The sequence below is a fragment of the Alternaria hordeiaustralica genome (assembly GCF_023758085.1).
Source record: "Alternaria hordeiaustralica strain BMP 2776 chromosome Unknown scaffold_25, whole genome shotgun sequence".
NCBI classification, from domain to species: Eukaryota; Fungi; Ascomycota; class Dothideomycetes; order Pleosporales; family Pleosporaceae; genus Alternaria; species Alternaria hordeiaustralica.
The window spans coordinates 327379-352071 of record NW_026056797.1 but is presented as its reverse complement, the minus strand read 5'-3'; the positions used below and the strand labels follow the sequence as shown (position 1 = coordinate 352071).

General features: G+C 52.7%; 9 protein-coding genes across 9 annotated transcripts; 6 read left to right on the top strand and 3 right to left on the bottom strand.

The window, feature by feature from the left end:
• Positions 1–43: 43 nt before the first annotated feature.
• J4E84_009057 (uncharacterized protein) lies at positions 44–1676 on the bottom strand (the record flags this gene model as incomplete). The annotated part of the gene is made up of 2 exons (XM_049391623.1): positions 44–136; positions 165–1676. 2 exons carry the CDS (start codon positions 1674–1676, stop codon positions 44–46), a joined length of 1605 nt encoding a protein of 534 aa, XP_049240751.1.
• A 1416-nt stretch (positions 1677–3092) lies between these two features.
• Positions 3093–6689, top strand: PRP10 (U2 snRNP component prp10; the record flags this gene model as incomplete). Its single annotated transcript, XM_049391622.1, has 1 exon — positions 3093–6689. The coding sequence occupies one exon, from the start codon at positions 3093–3095 to the stop codon at positions 6687–6689; it is 3597 nt and encodes a 1198-aa protein (XP_049240750.1).
• Positions 6690–8059: 1370 nt separating this feature from the next.
• On the top strand, positions 8060–8977 carry J4E84_009055 (uncharacterized protein; the record flags this gene model as incomplete). Its single annotated transcript, XM_049391621.1, has 1 exon — positions 8060–8977. One exon carries the CDS (start codon positions 8060–8062, stop codon positions 8975–8977), a length of 918 nt encoding a protein of 305 aa, XP_049240749.1.
• A 271-nt stretch (positions 8978–9248) lies between these two features.
• Positions 9249–11218, top strand: J4E84_009054 (uncharacterized protein; the record flags this gene model as incomplete). The annotated part of the gene is made up of 2 exons (XM_049391620.1): positions 9249–9500; positions 10073–11218. 2 exons carry the CDS (start codon positions 9249–9251, stop codon positions 11216–11218), a joined length of 1398 nt encoding a protein of 465 aa, XP_049240748.1.
• A 5837-nt stretch (positions 11219–17055) lies between these two features.
• J4E84_009053 (uncharacterized protein) lies at positions 17056–17780 on the bottom strand (the record flags this gene model as incomplete). The annotated part of the gene is made up of 2 exons (XM_049391619.1): positions 17056–17336; positions 17390–17780. The coding sequence occupies 2 exons, from the start codon at positions 17778–17780 to the stop codon at positions 17056–17058; spliced, it is 672 nt and encodes a 223-aa protein (XP_049240747.1).
• A 1038-nt stretch (positions 17781–18818) lies between these two features.
• J4E84_009052 (uncharacterized protein) lies at positions 18819–19288 on the bottom strand (the record flags this gene model as incomplete). Its single annotated transcript, XM_049391618.1, has 3 exons — positions 18819–18959; positions 19013–19158; positions 19216–19288. The coding sequence occupies 3 exons, from the start codon at positions 19286–19288 to the stop codon at positions 18819–18821; spliced, it is 360 nt and encodes a 119-aa protein (XP_049240746.1).
• Positions 19289–19937: 649 nt separating this feature from the next.
• On the top strand, positions 19938–21021 carry J4E84_009051 (uncharacterized protein; the record flags this gene model as incomplete). The annotated part of the gene is made up of 2 exons (XM_049391617.1): positions 19938–20297; positions 20347–21021. The coding sequence occupies 2 exons, from the start codon at positions 19938–19940 to the stop codon at positions 21019–21021; spliced, it is 1035 nt and encodes a 344-aa protein (XP_049240745.1).
• Positions 21022–21601: 580 nt separating this feature from the next.
• On the top strand, positions 21602–22552 carry J4E84_009050 (uncharacterized protein; the record flags this gene model as incomplete). The annotated part of the gene is made up of 5 exons (XM_049391616.1): positions 21602–21625; positions 21686–21801; positions 21861–21887; positions 21965–22441; positions 22495–22552. 5 exons carry the CDS (start codon positions 21602–21604, stop codon positions 22550–22552), a joined length of 702 nt encoding a protein of 233 aa, XP_049240744.1.
• A 1193-nt stretch (positions 22553–23745) lies between these two features.
• On the top strand, positions 23746–24372 carry J4E84_009049 (uncharacterized protein; the record flags this gene model as incomplete). Its single annotated transcript, XM_049391615.1, has 1 exon — positions 23746–24372. One exon carries the CDS (start codon positions 23746–23748, stop codon positions 24370–24372), a length of 627 nt encoding a protein of 208 aa, XP_049240743.1.
• Positions 24373–24693: the final 321 nt, after the last annotated feature.

Here is a 24693-nt window from a genome sequence, read left to right as displayed (position 1 = left end):
GGTTGGGGAGCGGTGCAGGTGATGTTCGGGGAAGGCAGCGCGACTATGCTGCTACGTTGGGATTGCATCGACACGGGGCGTGCTTGAGATTGCCACGAAACAGGCCGTCCTTGGGATTGCATCGAAACGGGTCGTCCTTGGGATTGCATCGATACTGGACGTACTTGCCGTAAGTTTTCGTTGGACAGCTGTGAGGGTAGTGCAGTTGGTGATAGCGAGTTTCCGCTGCTGCGGCGTCGCTCTGCGGAGGCGGCGGGGCTTGGTGGTGCGTCGGTCCAGGGCGCGAAGGGTGCTGGAAGGGGTGCTTCGAGTTGCGCTGACTTGACGCTCATGTCAAAGGGCGAGTAGGTCGGTGTCGGGATGAGGTCGACAGCCGAGAGACGTTTGGATGCTGCTGGGTCCTGGTTGGCTTCGGCTTCGTAGACCTGCAGGTTTTCCTGCGTTAAGTTCATTCTCCGCAGATCTTCGACAACTGTTGCAAACTTTTGCTGCTCATGTTGAGCTGAAGAGTCTCTTCTTCTAGCGCCAAAGTTCTTCAATGCTTGCGGTATGGTTGACCATCTGTGCTTGATCTTCTTCTCTGGTTTGTTCTTCTCTTCCGATGTCGCGAAAACATCCAACGTGGAGTGTATTGGTGTTGCTGGCGTAGCAGAGAAGACTGGTGGGGGCGAAAACGCAAGTTTTGAGGATGTTACAGGCGTGGGTGGACCGACTTCATCGTCCCCGTACTGCTGATAAACCATGTCATTCTCAATATTCTCCCCTGCGATAGCTTTAGGTGCACACCCTGACACGGGCCGCGACTTGTTCTGTGGGTAGCTGTTGTTCCGTAGTCCTCGCGAGGACGCAATCTTGGTTCCGGAGCGATTCCGTTGGTGGTAGGTCGCGAAGGATGTAGGTCGTGGTCGCGGCTGCATTGGCGGGCTGTCGAGTGCAGTGGAGCTTTGAGGGTGATATGAGATGGGTCGTTGCGTGTGTGGACCGTTTGCATCGTTCATCGGCGGATATGTCCACTGCGTAGGGTTTACTTGTGGCCTCTCACATTCACAACTGCCGCGGGAAGAAATGCTGCTCCTGGGCTTGTCTGAACTGTCAAGATACGATGATGCAGGCCCTTGACCTGGTGTATTAGGGCTCATGGTGGCTGGCGAAGCAATCCATTCTGGCGATAACAGGTGTTGCGCGTTGTATGATGTCGGTCGTGTGAGCGGTAGCGGTCGTCGCTTAATCGGGGATGTATTGACTTTCGTGCTTGGTTCTGTCTCCGGAAGCTTGCTCAATGTTTCTTCGGGATTGAAAGAGGAAGCCGGGCGGTTCGGATTCGTCCATTTGTCCAGCAGGTCAGAGTCGCTGTCCTCCTTTGGCTTCTCCTCGATTGGTTTGTCCTCAATCACTACCTTTTCGACGACGGCCTCCGTTTTCTGCTCTTGTATCACCGCTCGAGACTCGTCTTTTTCTTCTTCGACATCGGAAATCTCCAAATGCTCGTACATCGGTCGTTCCAACCATCGTGTTGTTACCGATTTTTCGCGTTGCAAATTTCTTAGAGCTTCCTCAGAATCTGCGATCAGGCCAAGCATGCGTTGCGCCTTTGCAGAATCCCTCTTAATCGGCCGTGGATGCCTCAAAAGTGGATGTACGTCATCTTGAACATGACTCTGCGCCACAGCCGCCATAGTTGTGAAGCCGTTCAGCCGAAACGAGGGAGGCCTGGAGAAATACCAACAACAGCGAACGTGGTTGGGGGGAACGAAACAGTGGGCACGAGCAACACAATAAAACAAGAGGCAGGATCAACCCCTCGTAAGAACGTGGGACAGCGTCCCTCCATATCAGCAACATGCCGCGACCCTACCACTACCACGGACCCCGGCACGGTACGACTTTACTGTGTGGCTGGCAGCAGCACAGAACCGACAATCCGTTTCAAGCCCTTGCGCAGAGAGCCCGGAGCTGCGTAAATCACCGTTAGCTTGGCTCGCGCAACACTGCGCCTTCGATTATTCGTTGCTAGGGCCCGTATTGCGAGGCCTGCAGTCAGAGTAGTTCGGCGGTTTTGAGTGGTCCCCGCCGCGTGAGACGTATTTTTAGAACTAGTAGTAGGGCTTGGTGGGCATGGCTACGGATAGCCCACGCGATGCCGACACTTGTGGTCATTGACAAAATCTCCTGCAATGGCTGTAACTGCGTCGACATGAGGCTGCAAAGTTCCACGATGACGACGCGTGGTTCGCGCTGGCGGTGTGAGCATCGCGTGATGGCTGGCGCAATCTCAGGTAACGAAAAAGATCAGCGAGCCACATAATCGACTGACGAACAGTGCCCGCTGTCGTGCCTGTGCTTCAATTTAGTTTCTGGAGTGGGTCTGTCGCCTCTGGTGCTCGAGACATGGGAGACCTGGAGCTCCTCGGCTTCTTGGGATCTATTTTGCTGATGAGTAGCCACTTGGTGTGCCACCCATTGTAGGGAGACGCGCATGCAGGCTAGGCGCCACCAAGGCGACAGAACTCAAGACGGATCAGTCCAGGCCTATCTCGCGCCTTCGAAGATCATGCAGCACACATGTAAGATGTTCGGGACGATCAGAAGAAGCAACGTGTCGGGCCCGCATTCTTGCAGGCTCTGGCATTTGTCGCCGATGAGTAAACTAGAACTTTAACTCTGAGTTGAACCCAGGGACAATGCACACAAAGCTGGCGTGAGTGGACGGACAATGCTATATGACCTACGTTCGCCCGTTGGTAGATGGCTGTGCCGCATTTCGATATATTGCGAGGCGGACTAGGGTACCGGGCGTGGGCACAGTGAGAAGAGAGGCTGCGCCGCTCGGCTTGGATGTGGCGGGTATCGATGAAGTCATTGTCTGTGGGCCTTGCAGCGACGTGATGCAGCCTGGCGACCTTTTGCACGCCTGTGTTGAGACTCCAAGCCATGGGTTTCGAGAGGAAGGGGGTGGGTGACTAAGCCGCTCACGCTAGTGCCAATGCGGCCGCTCTGCCAAGCCCTGGATCGCGAAACTTTGGAGAAGCTCACAGGCTGTCGTCGCCCCAATCACCCCAACCCCAATCCACCCGTCACCACCTGCTGCAAACATGGCCGGACCGCGCGCAGGAAACTCGAGGGCCAACGGCGCCGCCAACGGGGACACGTCCAACAACAAGCAATCGCTCAACGAGCCCCTCGACAAGGAGCTCTACGGCGGAAACAATGGCGACTACGTCAGTTCCATCGCCGTTGCCGATGACGACGCCGACATGGACGACGTGCAGCTGAACGGCCGGAGCCTTGTGGGCCAATACACGGCATCCAAGGAGATGATGAACGAGTTTGCGCATGGTGATGCCGGAGAGGCGGATATCCTCGACAGTCGCGAGAAGCAGGCGCAGATCGCATCACGCGAGACCGACTACCAACGACGACGATTCGACCGCGCCCTTTCTCCGTCGCGAGCGGACCCCTTCGCGAAGGATGGCGAAGATGGCGGCCAATCGTACAAGGACGTGATGAAGCAACGCGAATTCGAGCGCGAAGAGGCGCGTGTGAAGAGGCTCATCGAGGAGAGGGAGAGGGAGGGAGGCAACGAGGTCCTCGACCACAAGCCTACGCTCCAGGACGACGGATCCGCCCCTGTCGATGGCGACAAGACCCCACCCATGAAGAAGACTCGCAAGAGGAGACGCTGGGATGAGAGCGGCGACGGCGAAACACCTGCGATCAAAGAAGAGGCCGACGAGGCCACGGCAGATGGCGAGCCCAAGAAGCGATCGCGGTGGTCACCGGCACCCGAGGAAGAAAAGGCAGAAGACAAGTCAGCTGAAGCTGCTCAACCGGCTCGATCGCGTTGGGATACCACAGCTGTAGCCCCCGCCAGCGCCGCAACGCCTGCTCCCGCCACCAACGGCGCCCGTCCAGTCGCGCAGACGTTCGCATTCGGCACCGATATCTCCAACCGCAACGCTCCCTTATCCGACGAGCAGCTCGACATGATGCTGCCTGGTGAGGCTGAAGGTTACAAGGTCCTCGAGGCCCCTCCTGGGTACGAGCCAGTGCGGCGACCAGTGGGCATGCCAGCACTTCCCACGGGATACCAAGGCTTCTTGCTTCCGGAAGCAGACAACAGCTTGGCTGCCATGGGCAAGCAGCTGCCCACAGAGATTCCAGGTGTCGGTGATCTTCAGTTCTTCAAGAACGAGGACATGAAATACTTTGGAAAGCTCACAGACGGTGCAGACGAGAACGACATGACCGTCGAGGAACTCAAGGAGCGCAAAATCATGCGACTCTTGCTCAAGGTCAAGAACGGAACACCACCCATGCGAAAGACCGCGCTTCGACAACTTACCGACAACGCCCGGCAGTTCGGTGCTGGCGCTCTCTTCAACCAGATCTTGCCTCTCCTCATGGAGCGCACCTTGGAGGATCAGGAGCGACATTTGCTCGTCAAAGTCATCGATCGTGTCCTCTACAAGCTCGACGACCTTGTTCGGCCCTACGTCCACAAGATCCTCGTCGTCATTGAGCCTCTCCTTATCGACCAAGACTACTACGCCCGTGTCGAAGGTCGAGAGATTATTTCTAACCTTGCAAAGGCCGCTGGTCTCGCACACATGATCAGTACAATGCGTCCCGATTTAGACCACCAAGACGAATACGTCCGAAACACCACCGCTCGAGCCTTCGCTGTCGTCGCATCTGCCCTCGGTATCCCCGCCCTCCTTCCCTTCCTCCGCGCTGTGTGTCGATCCAAGAAGTCGTGGCACGCACGTCATACTGGTGTGAAGATTGTTCAGCAGATCCCTATCCTTATGGGTTGTGCTATTCTTCCTCACCTCAAGGGACTTGTGGAGTGCATCGGCGACAACCTGAATGACGAACAGCCAAAGGTCCGCATGGTCACAGCTCTTGCACTTGCAGCTTTAGCTGAAGCCGCGAGCCCGTACGGTATCGAGTCATTCGACGATATTCTGAACCCTCTCTGGACCGGAGCCCGTCGCCAACGTGGTAAGGCTCTTGCATCCTTCCTGAAGGCGGTCGGTTATGTCATCCCGCTCATGGACGAGGAGTACTCCAACTACTATACCAGTCAGATCATGGAGATCGTCATTCGCGAGTTTCAATCACCCGATGAAGAGATGAAGAAGGTCGTGCTCAAGGTCGTTTCTCAGTGCTCGAACACCGCAGGAGTAACCCCAGTCTACCTCAAGGACAATGTTCTCCCTGAATTCTTCAAGCACTTCTGGGTACGCCGCATGGCTCTTGACAAGCGCAACTACCGACAAGTGGTGGACACGACCGTGGACCTGGCGCAGAAAGCTGGTGTTGCTGAGATCGTCGGCAGGATTGTTAACAACATGAAGGACGAGAACGAAGCATACCGCAAGATGACTGTCGAGACTGTCGACAAGGTTATCAGCACACTAGGAGCGCACGACGTCGACCAGCGTTTGGAAGAACAGCTAATTGATGGTGTGCTTGTTGCGTTCCAGGACCAAACCATCGAGGACCCCATTGTCATCGACGGTTTTGCTACGGTCGTCAACGCACTGGGTGAGCGTACCAAGACCTATCTCCCGCAGATCGTCGCAACAGTTCTTGCTAGGCTCAACAACAAATCCGCAACCGTCCGTCAGCAAGCAGCAGATCTCATCTCGCGAATCACCTTCGTGATGCAGAAGTGCGACGAGGACCCACAACTCATCAAGCTTGCGCAGGCGTTGTACGAATACCTTGGTGAGGAGTATCCTGAGGTTCTTGGTTCCATTCTCGGTGCTCTTCGTGCTATCGTCACAGTCGTCGGTCTCCACGCCATGCAACCGCCTATCAAGGATCTGTTGCCCCGCCTTACGCCCATCCTTCGTAACCGACATGAGAAGGTACAGGAGAACACCATCGATCTGGTAGGACGTATTGCTGATCGAGGTGCAAACTACGTCAACCCTCGTGAGTGGATGCGTATCTGCTTCGAACTCTTGGACATGCTCAAGGCTCATAAGAAGGGTATTCGTCGTGCTGCCAACAACACCTTCGGTTATATTGCCAAAGCTATCGGTCCCCAGGATGTGCTGGCCACTTTGCTTGGTAACCTTCGAGTTCAGGAGCGTCAGTCCCGTGTCTGTACTGCCGTCGCCATTGGTATCGTCGCCGAAACTTGTGCACCCTTCACTGTCCTACCGGCTCTTATGAACGAGTACCGCGTACCGGAGCTCAACGTACAGAATGGTGTCCTCAAATCATTGTCCTTCATGTTCGAGTACATCGGCGAGATGGCAAAGGACTATGTCTATGCCATCACACCACTTCTAGAGGATGCCCTCATCGACCGAGATCAAGTGCATCGCCAGACTGCCGCTTCGGTCGTCAAGCACGTTGCTCTTGGCTGTGTCGGTCTCGACTGCGAAGATGCGATGATTCACTTGCTCAACCTTCTTTGGCCAAACTTGTTCGAAACCAGTCCTCACGTCATCGACCGCATCATCGAGGCTATCGAAGGTGTCCGCAACGCGATCGGTACCCCGCTTGTCATGAACTACGTCTGGGCTGGTCTCTTCCATCCAGCACGCAAAGTGCGAAACCCTTACTGGCGCATCTACAACGATGCCTACGTTCAGAACGCCGACGCCATGGTCCCAGCTTTCCCAACTTTCGAGGAGGACGAGGTCAGGAGACATGAGCTGGATATTTTCATCTAAACGTAAGATCCCCAGTACCTTCTTTTGCTTTCTTTCCTGGGGCCACTACCCCGGGGATTTGTTGCACTTTCTTGCTTTCAGCGAACTGGGAATTGGTTATAGTTGGAACAATGGTAGGCCAACCCTGTCAGGGTCTGGGCTTGTCTAGCTTATCATGTACATCACAGTAGGGTTGGATCGGAGTATGCGGCGTTACAGTACGCTAAGATCAGAGAGAGCATGAGTCGCCATTACCAGGCCACTTCAGTTTAGGACCTCTTATGGTAACAAAAAGATAATCTGCAACCACTTTACACGCTGATCACCTTTAGGTTTCTGTGAAGTCATCTCATCTATCCCAGCCCTTGATCGTTGTCAGAAGGTAAGTCGGTGCTTGCCGCTGTCCTGTATGCTGAACCATCGAAGAGAACCCGCGCTCCCTACCAGAGGGGAGTACGTCTATGTCATTCACTCACACACGTTAAACCGGGACAAGTATACGTGCTTTTCACCCCGTTTCGTTCTTGGCCATCGGATACTATGTTGGATATCACTCTCGTCGTCTAATGCCCCAGCACTATGATGATCATTTTCGTTGGACTGTGCTTGAATGTTGCCGGAGTCAAGCTTTGATCTGCTGCCATAGTCGCTGGCCTTCAAGCGGGTCAGACAGATGCATGGTCTTCACTGTCTTATATCCAGCATCAGTTCACAGTTATGATACAGCGTGAGTGTGCTGGGCCAGTGTCGTTGACTTTTGATACCAGAATATCAGCTGCGCAGTTCAACGGCGCAAACTCAAGCATTTCTCAATCACAGCCCAACGTTTGCAAGATCCTGTAATCCGTTCCATACATCATTGCATGAAAAGTTATCATTCAGCGTTAAGAAGATTTTGAGTTGATGTCGCACCTCACGGTTGAGAAAAGAAGTGGGCGATGCTGAGGTCGGGGAAAATCCCCAACTTTCTATTGGTGCGCGGACGAATGTATACGATCGAATGCGCGCGAAACCTTGGCCGAGAAAGTCCTAAATCCTAAATCCGTGTACTGGCATCCTAGCAATATGCGTTAATGCCAGAGACGTTTGAGCGTGGTATGCGACATGAATGTCTGAGGAACGAATGAGTGCTGATGGAGCCTCAGCCGGGGGGTAACTGAAAGTACAGGCTCAAACACGAGCATGGTGAGTATCGCGGCGGTATCGTAGTCCCTATGAATCTACACATCTTCTTGGCAAGAATACATAAACACCTGGCATTTCACGTCAGCGTTTAGCAGAAACCTTGAGCAGCTCGTACAGACGAATAAGACCATCGTCTCTTACGTATCCTTATCAACTTGCTTCCACGAACCACCAAGCAACCCGATTCTTCTTACGCATCAACTGCGATGGCCACTGTTCGCAAAGTTAACTTCCTCAGCCATGGCATCAACGTAATCGGCGATCTATACCTACCCTCCCCAAACGCACCAGACCGCAAAAATGCCGCCCTTATTGTCGGCCACCCCGGTACAGCTATCAAGGAACAAGCGTCTGGATTATATGCCAGAAAGCTAGCCGAACATGGCTTCATCACTCTCGCGTACGATGCAGCCTTCCAAGGTGAGAGCGGAGGGGAGCCACGTTACCTAGAAGATCCGTACCAACGAGTCGAGGACCTCAAGAGCGCCGTAACATTCCTTTCAACTCTTGACGGCGACGTCGACCCCGAAAGGATCGGAGTTGTTGGAATCTGTGCTTCTGGAGGCTACGCAATCTTCGCTTCACAGACTGATGTGCGCATGAAGGCCGTGGCGACCGTAGTCGGCGTTTGCGTAGGTGGTATGACTCGCAACAGTTTGAGAGACGACTCTGGAAATATCAACCTAGAAACACTGCATCAGCGCCTGAGTTTTGCAGCGCAAGAGCGCACCTCAGAAGCCAAGGGAGGAAAGCCTGCCGCATTCAGCACGCTAGACGTTTTCGAAGAGGCAAAGTCATACTATTCCACACCCCGCGGATACCATCCCAAATGTAACAACCTGCAGCTTGTGAGGAGCTTCGAAAAGCTTTCCACATACGATTCTTTTGCTTTCATCGACTGGATCTCTCCGCGACCGCTGTTGATGATTACGGGAAGTTTGGCAGACACGGGTAATGGAGGCCCAGCCGATACCGCTTGCTACAGCAAGGACGCGATCAAGAAGGCCAAGGAGCCGAAGGAACTTTTCGTCATTGAAGGAAAAGGACATCTCGATTTGTATGCTGATACTGAGGAGAGTGTTCCAAAGCTAGCTGATTTCATGGGGAAGGCGCTATGTACTTAGAAGCCGGTCGGTGTGTGCCAACACCTAGGAACATCCTATTCGCGTTAGCAACAGGGCGCCCTACGTGTGACGACGCGACTCTTACGCGAAGTGGAGTTTCCCAGCTTGGACGTAGATGCAATGCGACACTTTAGGCAGCAGCCACTAGATCTCAATAAATATCCTCTCTAACAACAACCTCACCTGCTGTATCTAGGCACACAAAAACAGACTACTGCTCTTGACCATCTCATACCAAACTCGGAAGGCAGGCTTCATCAACTACTACACCATGTCCGATACTGGCAAATCCACCTCTGGTCCTCCTGGCGCGCCCCCAGCCGACGCTCCGACCAAAACCTACGATGCATCATGCCACTGCGGCGCATTCAAGTACTCCGTCACTGCGTCTCCTCCGCTCGATGACCCCAACGCGGCTCTAGTGGAATGCAACTGCAGTATCTGCGTATCAAACGGTTATCTTCTTATCTATGTGCCCAACGAGCGTATCGTTTTCTCGAACGGTAGCATCGAACAGTTCAAGGTAAGTGAATATGTCGCTAGCAACGTAGTAAATACCGCAAAAGATTATGTTAGCTGATGTTAGTTCACAGTCTTATTCTTTCGGAACGAAGAGAATGGGCCACCACTTCTGCGGTACCTGCGGTGCATCGTGCATGATCCGCTCCAAGGACCCTGATTTCTTTGCCGGTATGACGTGTATCAATGCACGCATGCTGCAGGGTGTTGAGCTTGAGAAATTGAAGCGTAAGTCTGTCGACGGGAAGAGCTTCTGAGAGTTTGCGGTAGGGTTGTTGGCGCAGATGGTGTTAGGCGTGTATGGTGTTAGTCGGAAAGAGGGCGAACGAGGACCGGAGTTGGTGGTGTGAGGGGCCGGTCGCTGTTCATTCGTTGGGAGTCTGCATGTACCATTCGTGCTCGCTGACAAAAGTCGGATATTCAAGATTATAAATGCGACTTCGTTCTGCTGTAAGGCGTGCCATTGTTAGTGAAACTATAAAATCGGACATAACAGGTTCGGGCGGTTGTACGAGACATGCGTTTTATTGTTAAGTAGCTGACACAGTCTCCGCTCTCCGCTATTGACCAATTCAGAAACCTACATTCACAGAACAAGCGCTTCCTCAACTCATTCAAACTATGTCTCCATCGCTTTCCACGCCCAATACATCACCTACTCCAACCTCACCAGGCCGTTGGATCATAACAGAGTTCGGCAAGCCATCCGTGCTGAGATGGGAGGCATTTGATCCCATGGCCGCGCTCTCTGCTGGCGGAGTACTCATTCGCATCCTGGTTGCTGGTATCGCTGGAGTCGACAATATTCAGCGTGTCGGCGGTTACCCTCATCCCCTAGCCAAGGAACCGGGCTTCACACCTGGCTATGACCTCGTAGGCGAGATAATTGCGCTAGGCGATGCTGTTCCAAAGGGAAGAGAACTGAACATTGGAGACAGAGTCGCAGCGTTGAGCATTTTTGGCGCACATGCTTCACACATCGTCCTGCCGCACGAAGAAGTCATGAAACTGCAGCATGAAGATGACCTCCTGAAAACTTGCGCACTTCCGCTGAACTACATGACTTCATGGGGTCTGTTGAAGCACAGTGGTGTCGATTTACCACCTGGCTCGGCCATTCTGATCGGGAGTGTAAGTGGAGGACTGGGAACAGCTATGGCGCAGCTTATTAAGGCATTCGACATGGGCATCAAGATGTTCGGAACATGTTCGCCGAGCAAATTCGATTACGTGCGCTCACTGGGTGTGGAACCGCTTGACCGAAACTCCCCGAATCTTGTGGAGCAGATTCATGCGCTGACGGATGGAAAGGGGGTGGATGTCGCATACGACGGTGTTGGCAGTGAGAAGAGCGTCCAAGACTTCCTCGCAGCAACCAAGCAGGACGTCGGCAAAGTGGTCGTCTTTGGAGTTATGGGGGGCATCGCTGCGGATGGGAGTAAGATGTTGGCGAACGTCGACGATCTCCTTGAAGCAATACTGCAGCCACCGCGAGTAAGCTTCTGGGCGCTTGATATCGAATACCCAAAGAAGAAGGAGGTGGCGGAATTCTTTACGGTCGTTAAGAAGGTGAGGGAAGGGAAATTGAATCCGGTCATCGCGAAGCTGATGAGGCTGAGCGAAGCAATTGAAGCGCATGAGCTTCTTATTCATGGAAGTGCGATTAAGGGGAAGATGTTGTTTGTAGTGGACGAAGAGCTAGCTAAGACCCATGGCATTTAGAATGTTTTTTTTTGGCAGAAGAACCCTGCCAGAAACATGAAAGATGAATTTGTAACTGTAGCAAAAACTGTCCGAAGTTGTAGCGGAGTAAGAGATACTCAAATGCTGCACAGTCAGAACGCTAGTGAACCGAATCGACGAATGAAACCGTGACGTATGATACATAGAAGAAGGCTCTCGATGACACACATCCGAAGGAAAACGAAACGGAAAGTTTCTCTTTAAACGCGCTGAGGAGGTATGCCGCGATACTCTTATCCCAGTCTCTCATACGGGTGTACGGTCTCGGGTGTTTCGGCAGAGCTGTATCTTCCGACTTGTGCATGCATGGTACTAGGACTCATGCTTATGGAATTCGAAACTGGAATATAGGCATCGGTTGGATACATCGCGCTCGCTGTGGGAGCTTTGTCGCTGAAATCTGGGAAGTAGTAACCTGGGTTTGACCCAACCATTTGCTGAGGGGCCGTATTCCAGGTTGCAGGTATCGTGGGCATTGCTGGCGGTGGAAAAGACATGTGGCCCCATGCCGATGTCATGCCTGACACTGGATATTGTCCATGGCTGGTCGTAAAAGCTGATGTCGGTAGCGCGGGCATAGTCTGCAATTCTTTGGTAAGGATTCCAGCCATGACTTCGGGGCACTCGTTCTGCAACCGCTTTCGTACTGATCCTGGTATTTCGATCCCTTTATAAGAAAGAAGCTCCACGAAGCTTTCAATGATGTTCTCCAGGTTAGCGACCTTATCGTTGCTTTGTTGCTGTACTTGCCCAGTCTCATTCTTGGCCGCTGCCAGGTCAATCTCCAATTCGATAATGCGTCTCTCCTCGGCCGTGATGTCTCGCGAGGTGCGCGGGCATGTTTCGATTCCTCTAGGTCGTGCTCTTTGTTTGACAGGCCTTCTCTCCTGAAGATGCTCAAGATTGGGACCCAGAAGGAAGTTCGGACTCGGTGGGTTTAACTGGGGATTTACTAATGTCCATATAAAACGCCATCTTATCTCCTTGGAAAGCGTTGCCCAGGAGGGACATATTCCAGTTCGGCGAGGATGAGAAGCACTGTCGTTCAAAGCGTTGCCACAAGAACTGCCAATACAGCGTCGCTCAACGCATCCCGCTACATGATCGTCCAGTAGTTTCAGTAGTTCCTTTGGCGTTTTCTCATCGTCTGAAATCGGTAGCCGCGTACAACAATGTTCGCATATTCCTATGCTGTGACGACTCATGAGACTTCGCTTCAGCTCCGAGATTGATGGATTAGTTCCTTGACATCCATGTCGTTCTAACAATGGACAGCGCATTTGTACTTTGTAACTAGAAGGCGATGTTATGCCGAGATCCCAAGGCTGTTGCTTGCCGTTCGGCTTCTTGTGCGGGTACCCATCGTCATCCTCACTCTCATATCTCTTTGGGTTTGACCGGCTGAGAGAAGGGAAGGCTTTGCTACCAGATCCAATCGAAGTACTATGGGACGTTATGGCGCTCTTCGGAGGGTCGTCTGATCCAGAACCGTCGGTTGTTGGGCAGGTCATATTTGTATCCGCCGCATAGCTTTCCGTACTGTCATATCCCTGCGATGTCTCAAATATCTCGTGAGGATCATGTTCTGCCTGCAGATATGACCAGGACTCAAGAAGAAGCGCCCTATTGGATGGTGATATAGTCTCTTTTCTCCGGCTTTGTACCGGAGCAATTAGTGAACTGTGAATGCTCGTGACCGCAGCATGTTCGGTTGCACTAATCCAGTGCGCGACCTCATCGCCATCCCCATCATGTTGGCTGTTATTGTCCTTTTCTCGGCCACGATGTACTAGACTACTCGGTGTTGTAGTCGCTGTGTATAATCCTGGTGCTAGTGTTTTACAAGGCCCATGAGTCGGTATCCACCACTTAAACGATTTCAAAATCCTCGCAAACGGATACGAATGAACGGCGTCGTACGCTTGTCGTGTTATGGAGGTGAATCGATGAAGAGGCCTTGGCGATGACTGTGCTGTGACAGATGTTGTCGGAATCGAAGCAGCCGCAGGCGATTTAGAAGAACTGGTTGATGGAGACAATCGCTCGAGTCCGTCGGCAAGGACTGCCGGTATTGGACCAGTGAATTCTTGCCAGTGAAGCTTAGGAGAACCGCCGTAGCCACTGTCGCATGATGGTATGGGTGGTGTAATCGATGTAGCTTCCTTTTCGAATTGAGGAACTTGAGGCCTAGAGTCTGACTTTGCAAGGGGCTCGTTGCGCAAGTCCACAATCGGTTTGCGTCGCATAGAGAGGGGCCAGTGTTCTGTGTCACGGCAGGGCAGCTGCATAGCCGCGACCGAGATACTTCTGTACGCGTACTGTTAGAATCTTTTCCTGCTAATGCTATGAACCGAAAGTTTTCCGAAGAGAATTGTGAAAATAGAGATATCCGATAGAAGACCTAGGGAGGGCAAGACGACCTTTTTATCAAGCAGGAGTGGCGCGACGGCGAAGGCCACCCACGACTTGCCAAAGTCGCGGTGTAGAGCAAATTGTTGGCAACGCGAACAAATTGTTCAGCCCCCAAGAACTCCACGTTGAACGTCCCTCCTGCAGCCGAGACATTTGCAGCTAATAATAGAATGTTTCAGTCCGTTACACAAACAATTTGTTTATCTTTGCAAGCTGCGAACATCATTTTGTCGCAAGATAAATGATGTTCACTCACAGTGAGCAAAATGTAGGCGAAGGAAGACATGCGCTTTACAAGATACTCAAGTTGTTGATCCCTAGCTTGATATTGTGAGGTGGTGCTCAATTAGAGTCATGTATTGTAGCTCGACATGTATAAGACAATGCATGTGGGCGACGACAAGAATGCACCATCTCAGTGATCATGTCTGTCACTATCAGTCCAGACGATCGAACCACGAATGCTACCGTGATCGGCCGAGAGCCCGATATTTGGATTGGATACACCAAACATGGCCGCAACTTCCTCGACAAGCAAACCAAAGCACTCAACACGGAGCAGCAGATAATACATCTCTTCAAGGTCTACAAGCTGCGCTTCAGTACGACAGAGCGCGTCAGGCTGCGTTGGCTGTGGTGCCATGGGCCCGTCGTTCAGATATGCGAGATCACCCCCGTAGGTCGATAGCCAGACGGTTGCTAATGTAGCACTGATTGCTGACCATGTATAGCCCCTACTTCAAGGACGCGCGTTCCCTTTGGAGGTGCAGTTCGGAAGTACTGAGACGTCGCATACTCTCTCAGCTGCTCTACGACGTCCAGAGCTGCTACATGAGAGCGGAAGGATGTTCCACGAGACGAACTCGTTCGATGTGGAGAATACAGACGCAGCGACGAAGCGGAAAGTCTTGTGCATCGGCCATGTAGTCCACAAGACATATTTGGTATGGCCACTATGCGTATCGTTCATGATCGCGACAGTCGTAGCGATCATCGTAGGGGTCGCAACCCACAGCATATCCTCAGGCACAGAGGTGGGAGGTTTCATCGGCGTCGGTGTCGTATTGTCATGGTCGTACATCTTGTGGCTCCTAGGATAGCTCATGCATCCGTGCGTCGGAACCTTTGCCCACCTTCCTCATCTCTCTCTAGCAAGCCTCTCATGTCCATAGCCCTCTTCTCTACCTCTCTTGCGCTGCCCATTCGGCTTTCTTCAGGATGCCATCCTTCAATGTGCGTGAACAACGGTACGATGGCAGAGCTTTTCCAGGCCACTACGCCCCTCCTCCATGTATGTACAATCGTAGCTACGAAGAACGCAATGCCCATGATGACTTCAACAACTGGTACGCTTATCCAGGCCCAGTGGACTTTTATGTATTGCTCCGTCGTGATTGTTCTACCAGGGAGGTTGATACTGCTAGGCCCCTGGCCGAAGGCGTACGTCATTGAAGTGCTAATAGCTTGGACAGTCTGTGTCAGGTTTGTAGAGTTTTGCAAGGCAAGACCGTACGCGTCCTTGATTGTAGAGGAAAATATACCGGAGAGAAACGTCATCATTCCCTCGTTATCGACTGGGCCGACGCTGAAAGTTGTATTACCAGGGAGTGTTGTAGTCTCGTTCGAGACGTTGAAAGAGACCCAATAGTCCGGATTGAATGGATTGGCGATGCCGTAAAGTTCATAGTCCTGTATGATTCCAGGGTTGAAGGTACCGTTCACAACGGTCATGTTACGGACATGCCGACCGACCCAACGCATGTCACACTCAGTGAGGTCTGGACTATCCATGCTAAAAGGCGACACCATATTGGCGGTAGCAAAACTGACGATGGTGCTGTTGAGTACGCTGCCTATTTGAGATGCGCGCTGTATATGAGCGGTACTGTTGAATTGAGTTGATCCTCCGCCGCCTGAGCTTTGATGGGAAGACGACTCGATGAAGAAATCAGATGGTGTTGTATAATTGCAGCTTCTCCCTGCGTGTACACTACCACAGACAATGTCCGAGGCTGATGTGACGTTCGTACAGTTGCTAGCCACTGCCAGGGTTGTGAAGTCATCCCATTGGCAATTTCCAGTCTGGCATTCGACTTGCACCGGCGCGCTGAGGTTATAGAGTCCGTTGAGAATAGCACCTTGTATTTTGGGGTCCATCATCCGTCCTGTTCGGGTTGTAAGCTTGGAACGGCTTCCAAAGAAGTTACATATATAACTTACTGATAACACCTCGTCCGGTGACGCCCCTGGCGGCGCCGGAATCATAAATCTGGTTTTTGTAGAAAGTCGCACCAGAGGTGTCGAAACGCAATCGTGAAGGATACGAAAGCAACTGCTGTGACAAGGGGCCCATGGCGAGGGACAGTACCATGATGAGAGAACCCCATGTTGCCAACTTGGTTTTGAGATGCAATCTCCAAACAAGTTCCAGAGACCCCCAAGGTCCACGACTAGCGTCGTCGAAGATTTGCATCTCTCGCAGCGGGCGTGGTGACCTAACCAGATGAATCCACTTGAGTTGACTCAAGCATGATGCAACTGGTACTATCAGGGCTGTCCGCGATAAGGTCGAAAGAAGTGCAACAACTGTGTTCAGCGTAATGTTATGAACAAAATGCCAATTGGACAAGGGTCTCTCCTGGTAGACTTTCAATATGATTGTTATGGCGACAATGCATAGAAAACTGAAAAGTGCAGATGCGATCTCCCACCGCCAATCTCCCCAGTGAAAGCTTCCAGAACGCTTCGGTGAATCGTAGTGCGTTCGGACAATAGCCTGTTCCTTCGAAGATACGGATTCTGGTCCTTCTGAACTCCATGCTAGGTTGTTACCGAGTAGCCTTTCGCTATGAGTGGAACGGCCGTGATCCGGGATACCATGTAAACGATCCTGCTTGAGGCTGCTTGCAAGTGGGTCTGCTCTGACTGGAGCAGTGGCCGTCGGAAGGTACTCTTGGCTGAGCTCCAGCGAACGCATAGTGGCAGAGCGAGATGAAGCCATGCTCAGGATCCGGTAGAGCAGAGATAGCTTCGTGTGTCAAGATCTGCGAGGAGTCGACAGGACTAAGTACTGTTACATACGAGAGGCCGCTGGGCTAGTGGCTTTGGTGGCTTGGGCTAGGTGGGCCAAAAGCGGCTGAGGTGTTGTACAGATTCTGACCATTGGCTATGCTTTGGCGAGGCGTCCTGCCTAGTAACACCTAACGCTGTGTTCAACGATCTGCAACGCACGCGGATATACCTGTGTCACACAACAGTGATAGGTCTCCTGACGGCTAGGATGATGTGGACGGTAACACCAACAGAACTTGATCATTTCGAGATTGATATTGGACGTGGCAAAACTATCGCAGGGGTATCGTGGTGTTCGAAAGCAATATAGGGCAGGAAAGTAGCTCGAAGTGTTACAACTCGTCGAATGCGCGCAGTCGCTCATCGTCATCTAGTACAGTCTGCGCTTCGGGGGTCTCCATTTTTGGACTTGCAGTACTAGATGACGGCCCTATAATTGCCTCTTTTGCTATGTCTGGAATGTCGGCATTCAGTATTGCCTCTCTGGTCGCAGGATCGAGTGTATTTTTCGGTTCGTGTAGGTTGTCGATCGGTTGCGACGGGCGGAAGAAAACGAGAGCTAGTATGAGTGCAGCTACAAAGCCCACTATAGCCCAGAATATGCGCACGCGATCTGTGTGATGTTAGTTGGGACGGAAACAAAGAAGTTTATGAGGATAGCCACACGGGTGTTCTTCGCCTGCCACTGCGCTTCCGACTTGGCCCTCGCATCGACACGCTCTTTCGCTCGTTCGAGCCTCGCCGTCAGTGCATCGGCTTTCTCTTTGCCCGCCTTGATGCGCTCTTCCAACCCGCTCACTTGCTCCTGTTGTGTCTTGAAGCCATCGAAGGCTTCCACTTGGCCAGTCACATCCTCCAGCAACTCTGTGGTGTCCGACTCGAAGTTTTCGTGAAGCTCCTTGGTCAAGCCCGAGAGCTCTTGCAGTGTTCCGATGGTCTGGCGCAGTACGGAGACCTTCTCGAGGATGGAATAGTAGGTGTCGTCTAGACGGCGCGACGTCTTGAGGGACTGGTCGGAAAGGGTCTGGAGAACCGCACGAAGGTCTCTGCGGGCCATGTTAGAGAAGGCATCTTGGGGGAACGCTACGGGGCATCATGGGGGTTGATAGTGAATGACGCAGACGCACCGTTCCCTAGCTTCAACTCTCTTAGCCTCTAGCTCCACATCTGCCTGCCGGATCGGTCTCCGCGGCGGGATGGTGATGCCTGGAGTACTTTCCTCTTTCCCATGCACGCTGCCATCCGCCTGGCCTGGTGCGACGCTCTCCCTGCGACTGTGACTGGGGCTCGTGTCTCTGCTCCCTCGCGCCTGCCTCAGCAGGTCTCCGAAGCTGGTGGGCGGCTGTATCTGGATGGCCGACTGCATGGCCTCTTTGGCAGCATGGCGTCGGCTGGAGCTGTGGCGGTGCCGGTCATCGTGACGGTCGTGGTGGTGTCGCGACGACTTGTGCTTGTGCAGGTGGGAATGCGACTTCTTCTCGGGATCGGTCGTCACGCGCGTCGCCGAACGGGAGCTGTAGAGGTTGGGACGGAAAGACCTGGGGTCGGCCAGGCCGGCATGGAGGTGAAGCTGTCCGTCCATGTCATGGTGGTGGTTGGGTCGGCGCAACGAGGCAGTTGTCGGTGCTGCTGGGTTCCAAGATCGACTTCCGAGTTTCGCGTGTCATTGCAGGGGTCTCCTTCCGCTAGCCAGCTGGGGAAGCGCATGTGAAGAGAGTCATGAAACAGCCTAGACAGTCATGATGATTGTAGTTTTGCAGATATTATATTGCAAGTTGCCTGTATAGGTGATTCCACGTCTATGGTTATGGTACTTTCAGTAGGGAATGGCATTTCATTTCTTTACTCATGGGCAAGGTTCTAATATGATTGCTTTTTGCTCCGTCTTCCACTGTGGGAAGTCTCGATAGGGTATCATTGCTCGCATCCCGCCCTACAGACTGGACTTCTCTGGATCTGTTCCGGTCGCTCTTGCTTTCCCGGTGGTCTCTAGGCAGTGCAGTCGCGCCTGCCTCTGCACCTTCTCTACATCCTCCCGAAGCGGCATTTCCTTGACCGCATTTTGTGCTTCGGCTCTAGTCTAACCGACCCGAGCTCATGACTTCAGCATCTTGTTGCGCTTCTCCCTCCTCTTCAGGCGCTCGACGCGCTTCTTGTGCATCTTCTCCTCCATCTGGGCGAATCGCTCTCGTTCTGCTTTGGCGGCGCGCTTGGTCTTGATAGCTTCGACTCGTCGCTATTGCACAGTCAGCTCCCGTCTACTTGTAACCAGAAGCCGTGGTTTCCTACCTGTCTCTCAGACTCCTTCTCGTCCTTCAGCTCCTTCTCCTTCGCCTTGACAGCAGCGAGCGCTTTCCTCTCCTCGCTGCGCTTCTCCCATGAGGTCTGGCCAGCCTTTGGTCGGAAGGGACCCTTGTTGTCGTGCCATTGCTTGCCTGGGGAAAGTTAGATTGCCATGTCGCAATGGTATACTGCACACAGCAGTCGCATACCGTTCTTCTTCATGCCCTTGACAGGGGCAGTTTCCGTGGCAGGAGGCGCCTCGATTATCACAGATTCAGACATGGTTGCAGTGTTGCGCGACCAGTGGATCTCGCAGAAGTTCTCGAACCCAGAACACGGCGGCGCGAGAAAAGTTAATGCCGATTATCGATAACTAGCGCACTTTGCCGGCGCGGGCTGCCAGCCAGGGATCCCAAATCCCGCCCAACTCAAATGTTATCAGATCGAATTGATCTGATAAGCTGCATCAGCAGAAGTGCGGCCGGAGCGCGTCCCCAACTGCTCGTTGCGCTCATACTTTATTCGCGCATGCAGATGGTCTGGCTTAGCAAGCGCTGTGCGCTTTCCACTCCTGTAATACTTTCTTCCGATACTGCAGAATTTTTCTAGGCTAGCTAAAGAAAGGTCGACCCTGTTTGGTACAACGTTGGGCGTTATCATCTTCTCCATCCCCGTCGCACACACGGCCCGCTACATGCTCCCTCGAGCAAACTCTCTTCGTCGTGTTACACACTTCCGAACCTTCCTCCACTCGCCATAACGCAAACGCTACCGGTGTACTCCATCATTGACATGGGCTCCGATTCATAACAGTAGCCACGCGCCCTCTCACCGCCCACGACTCTTCGCACGCAACATGCGCTCGGCTTCATAACCATACATTCAATACAATCACACATATCCGTTGACGAGCCACACACATTCCGCATCCATGGAAGCACAAGAGAGTCCGGTGTCGGTGGTGGGGGGAAGAGGCCGGCTGCCCAACCCAGTCATAATGGAAGAGGTCCGGAGTCCTGCTACAGAGCATACCATAGGCAAGGGAGAAGAGGCCTTGAAGGACGTTCTCTGTGGATCCGCAGCAGGAGTGGTCGGAAAGTACATCGAGTACCCCTTCGATACGGTCAAGGTTCGGCTGCAGTCACAGCCCGACCAGGTGCCACTCCGCTACACCGGGCCACTGGACTGCTTCAAGAAGTCCCTACAGCAAGATGGCTTCCTTGGAATATACCGGGGGATCAGTGCGCCTCTGGTAGGAGCTGCTGTAGAGACAAGCACCTTGTTCTTTAGTGTGAGTAACGTGCCAATGGAGAAGTGGATCAAGCTGATGTGGTCTGTAGTATCGTCTGGCTGGCGATGCACTCAAGTCCTCGGGATTCTATCCTGAACTGAAGAGACACCCTGAGCGTGACTTGCCATATTCTGGCATGCTCTTTTGCGGAATGATCGCGGGCGCCATCACCTCGCTCTTCCTAACACCGATTGAACTCGTCAAATGCAAGATGCAAGTTCCCCTAGAAACGAGCGGTACCGTCGTGGCCGCACCAACCATCAGAGGAGTCATTGCTTCTATCTATCGTCACCAGGGCCTCAAGGGCTACTGGCACGGACAATTTGGAACCTTGATTCGCGAGACAGGAGGCGGTGCAGCGTGGTTCGGTGGCTATGAAGGCATGAAGATCCTGTTCAAGGGCTCCGGTATTTCAGCCAAGGACGAAGATATTCCCGTCTGGCAGCGCATGGCCTCTGGTTCTGTCGCAGGTGGAGCCTACAACTTCATGTTTTACCCTGCGGACACGATCAAATCGAGAATGCAGACCGAAGATGTCAAGCAATTGACTGGCGGAAAGTCAACATTCAGCGCCGTAGGAAAGGCGGTTTGGAAGCAACACGGTATCAAAGGCATGTACCGTGGGTGTGGTATTACAGTTGCGAGATCCATACCCAGTTCTGCATTCATCTTTACGGTATATGAAGAGTTAAAGAAGCGATGGCCTACTCGACGGGTAGAGTAGGGCCGTTACGGGATTTCGCGCTGGATGCGCGGAATTCGTCGAGCAGCATATCATGGTGTTTGGGGGCGTTTGTATAGCATCAGGCGGGAGCGTCGAGATACCATGTATTGTTACATTGAGCGCCTAGAAAAGAAGCAGCAGTCTTAGATCATAGAACGCATGCACATGCGAATTTCCCAAATTATTCTGCCTTCACATGTCAGAGCGCAAACACCCCTGTCCCTTCCTTCTCTTAGCGCGAAGCTGCACCAATCCACGGATGTGGGGAAGCAGCAACCGGCAATGTGACGCGAGCCGAGGATCAGATGCCAGCAGCCATTCCGCGACTGCGACTCTGCGCTATCTATACCCGACCGCAAACCTCGCTCTCGTCCCCATGTCAGCCTCATGATACGTACACTGTACTTCCACTCTTCTCTTTACTCTTTCGATTGTCTCCTTCAGAGTTCCCGCGACCGTAAAAGGTAGCGGCAAACGTCATCGCAACGCGCGCGCGCTGGACCGAGGCTCTTCTTCGCCGGACGCAAGCCAGCAACGACAGAACACAACACCCAGGTCATAACACCCACATACGGACGATATGGACAGATTACATGCCCTCGAAGTATGTTGCAGAAACTCGGATGTCGCATCTTCGCAGCGCGAGAGCTGATGATTCGAATAGGCTGCGCTCGACAGGATTGTGCTAGACCCTAAGTACCATGATATCCTCACACTGGTAAAAGGTGTAAGGAATGGCATCGTATACGGAAGTAAAGTGCGCTTTCCGCATGCGCTGGTGTAGGTTTTTACAGTACTGTGTGTTTATGGAGAGATGGATAGCTGACGCGTGGTTACAGAATGATATTCCTCTTCAGATCTGGAAGGTATGTAGCACACTCCCTGCCAAACCTCTTCTCTACTCCGTGACTAGAGAATATTCGTGCTGACAAAATTCAAACAGCTTCCGGTCGAAAGCCTTGCTCGTCTACAAAGCGACCCGCCAACACGCCCGTAACCTCGGCCTCTTCGCCCTCGTCTACAAATCCTGCATGATCTTCCTCCGACACGCGTCCCCGACCGGTAAAGAGCGACACTACGATTCCTTCCTCGCCGGCCTTCTAGGCGGCTACACCGTCTTCGGTCGCACAATTCACAATTCCGTCTCTCAGCAAATCGTCATATACGTAGCTGCACGCGTGTTGTTAGCGTTGGCAAAGCTGGCAGTACAACCACGTCAGGTCGGAGGCGGAGCTAGTGGACAAGGAGTTCAAGGTGGTGGTGGTGGATGGGAGCTGTTCGGTAACGGCGAGATGAGGAGAACGATGGCGAAGAACGGATGGCCGGTGTTTGCCAGTCTGAGTTGGGCGATGGTTATGTATATTTTCAGGTGGCATCCTGAGGCTGTGCAGAGCAGTTTGAGGAGCAGTATGAGTTATATGTGGGTAACCCTTGAAGCTCAAAGAATATGGGATTATGCTAACGTGTGGACAGTTACGTTCAGTCGGACGACTGGAATTCCTTACGGACATTACTTTGGCATAACAAATGAGCAAGACAGAGAGGAAGGGCATAGAGTGACGGGAGAAGACGTCATAGTTGGATTGAAGACCCGGCATGTGGAGGCGAATGCACGGCAATTTAGATGCATATACATTAGCGCGCTACACCATGACCGTGATAGAAAGCGAACATCAGGAAATATCCAAAGTATCATGAGACAATTAGATCTCCTTTCTAAATCCATCCACCAGTGACAAAATCTCCCGACCGACGGGGTTAAAAGCGGCAACACTGCTTAACGCGACCCCAAATATCCGTCATACATAGTGACATATGTCCGCACCGTGCCAAAACGAAGCGACCAATCTCACCAGAGTCATACCTAACTCCTTGGTCTACAATCGTTTTCGGTGTTGACCGGTGGCTTTTTACCCCACTTCCAACGCCCATATAGGCAGCCTCCGGTGAGCCCATCTCGGACACGCACACGCGACGCGTTCTCCCCAAAACAAAGTCCCCATGCCGTCATCAGGCAAAACAATCTACATGCCGGCTACCTTCGGGCTTTTACCGACTTATTTCAGACGTATCCTATGCTATCCTTCCGTCGCGTGGTTACTCGAGGGTACTGTCGACTACCCCAGGTTATGGGCACGCTGGCCGGTGTCGGAATACGGTAATAGATGAGCGGAGGATATTGGTCCTTCACACTCATGATGCGACGTCGCTTGCGATAAATGCGGGGAAGGAGGTCCAGTGATGGGTTGTTGGTGCCAGGTAGGTGACCGACTCAGGCTTGGGGTTAGGCAACGTGTCTGTCGCGGAGGCGGTTATGACTCCCTTTCGTTCTGTCGTATATTCTGGCTGGCCGATGATCGCTCGTGTACTGTGCGTATAAAGACTTGAGAGGATGTGTTGTGGTTGTTCTTTTCGGTCCCTTCTCAAGAGTTTGTTGATTTGGAAGTGTCTTGATCTGTATTATTAGCTTGTGTACCATTACCTTTGCCAAAACTATCATTGTCCTGTGACAAACAGAGTTGTCTTCCATTGCTTGCTGTCCTTGTTCCTTGCCGTAGAGCTGTCGAGGTAAGATGTACTGCTTTTCTATGTGTATGCAACGGTTCGACTTCGGCTACGTCCTCGCTTTTGACAACGATCGTACTGACTGCTTGCGCCCATACCACACAAGATGAACTGACATGCCTCCAGGAAAGACTGCTCGATCTCCTTACTGGCGCCACGATGTACGACCACGATGATCCGAACAACCCCTTCCACCAGCCGGCTCTAGATAGCCCATCGTCGGATAGACCGCCGCAGTTCAATTGGAGAAATTGTGGCTACGACTGCGGAGAAGGTTGCGAGAAGGCCAATGACGACGAAGGAAGTGGCGGAGTGAGCGACGACGAGACAGCCGTTGATGCAGACGAAGAACCGTACTTGATGACCGCGTCCCACGATGAGGATATCAGAGTTTTCCAAGATGCAGACGATGCCACGACACACTCTTCAGACCTAGACCCCACGGATACGGTCCAAGACTGTGCCGCCATGTCAGACAGCATGGTCGTCGAACCCTGTGCCACAATCGACCACAGTCCAGTAGCATCTGCCGGCGGCAGCGCTCGCAGCCGATCACCCGACCCGGGTGTTCTTTATTGGGTTGCCCACAGCATGCCGGTTGCCACGCCGTTGCCTATTGAGTACTTTTTTCTGCAGTCGCCGCTGCGTCTCAGCCCCCAGTACGAGCATTGCCGCGGAGACCCAGCGAGTCACCTTGTCGTGCCGGATCGCTCGCCCCTCTGGTATCTGGTGGAGCAGTCGTGGAACGGGTATGCGCCGGCTTATGGATACATCTCGCCGCCATAGTTTGGGCGGTAGGATTCGGTTCAACTGGAAGGCTTTTGTTGGTTGTTGATTGGTGGTTGGTGGTAGGAGTTCAGGCGCGCGCTTTTCGGAATGGACATTCAGATTACCTAGGTACCTATCTTCCAGTATTCGGGACGGATAGTCAGATTGTATTTCATTGTTGTGTAGCGAGTTGACCTATGGAGTATTTCTTTTGGCGTTTGATAGAACTGTGTTAGTAGCTGTATCCAATAGTTGTATAAGTGGAAAGAAACGTGGTCGTGAGTCTTTAGCCAGATGCATGGCCAATGTGAAGCGGAAAGCGATACAGGCGTAGCGGGG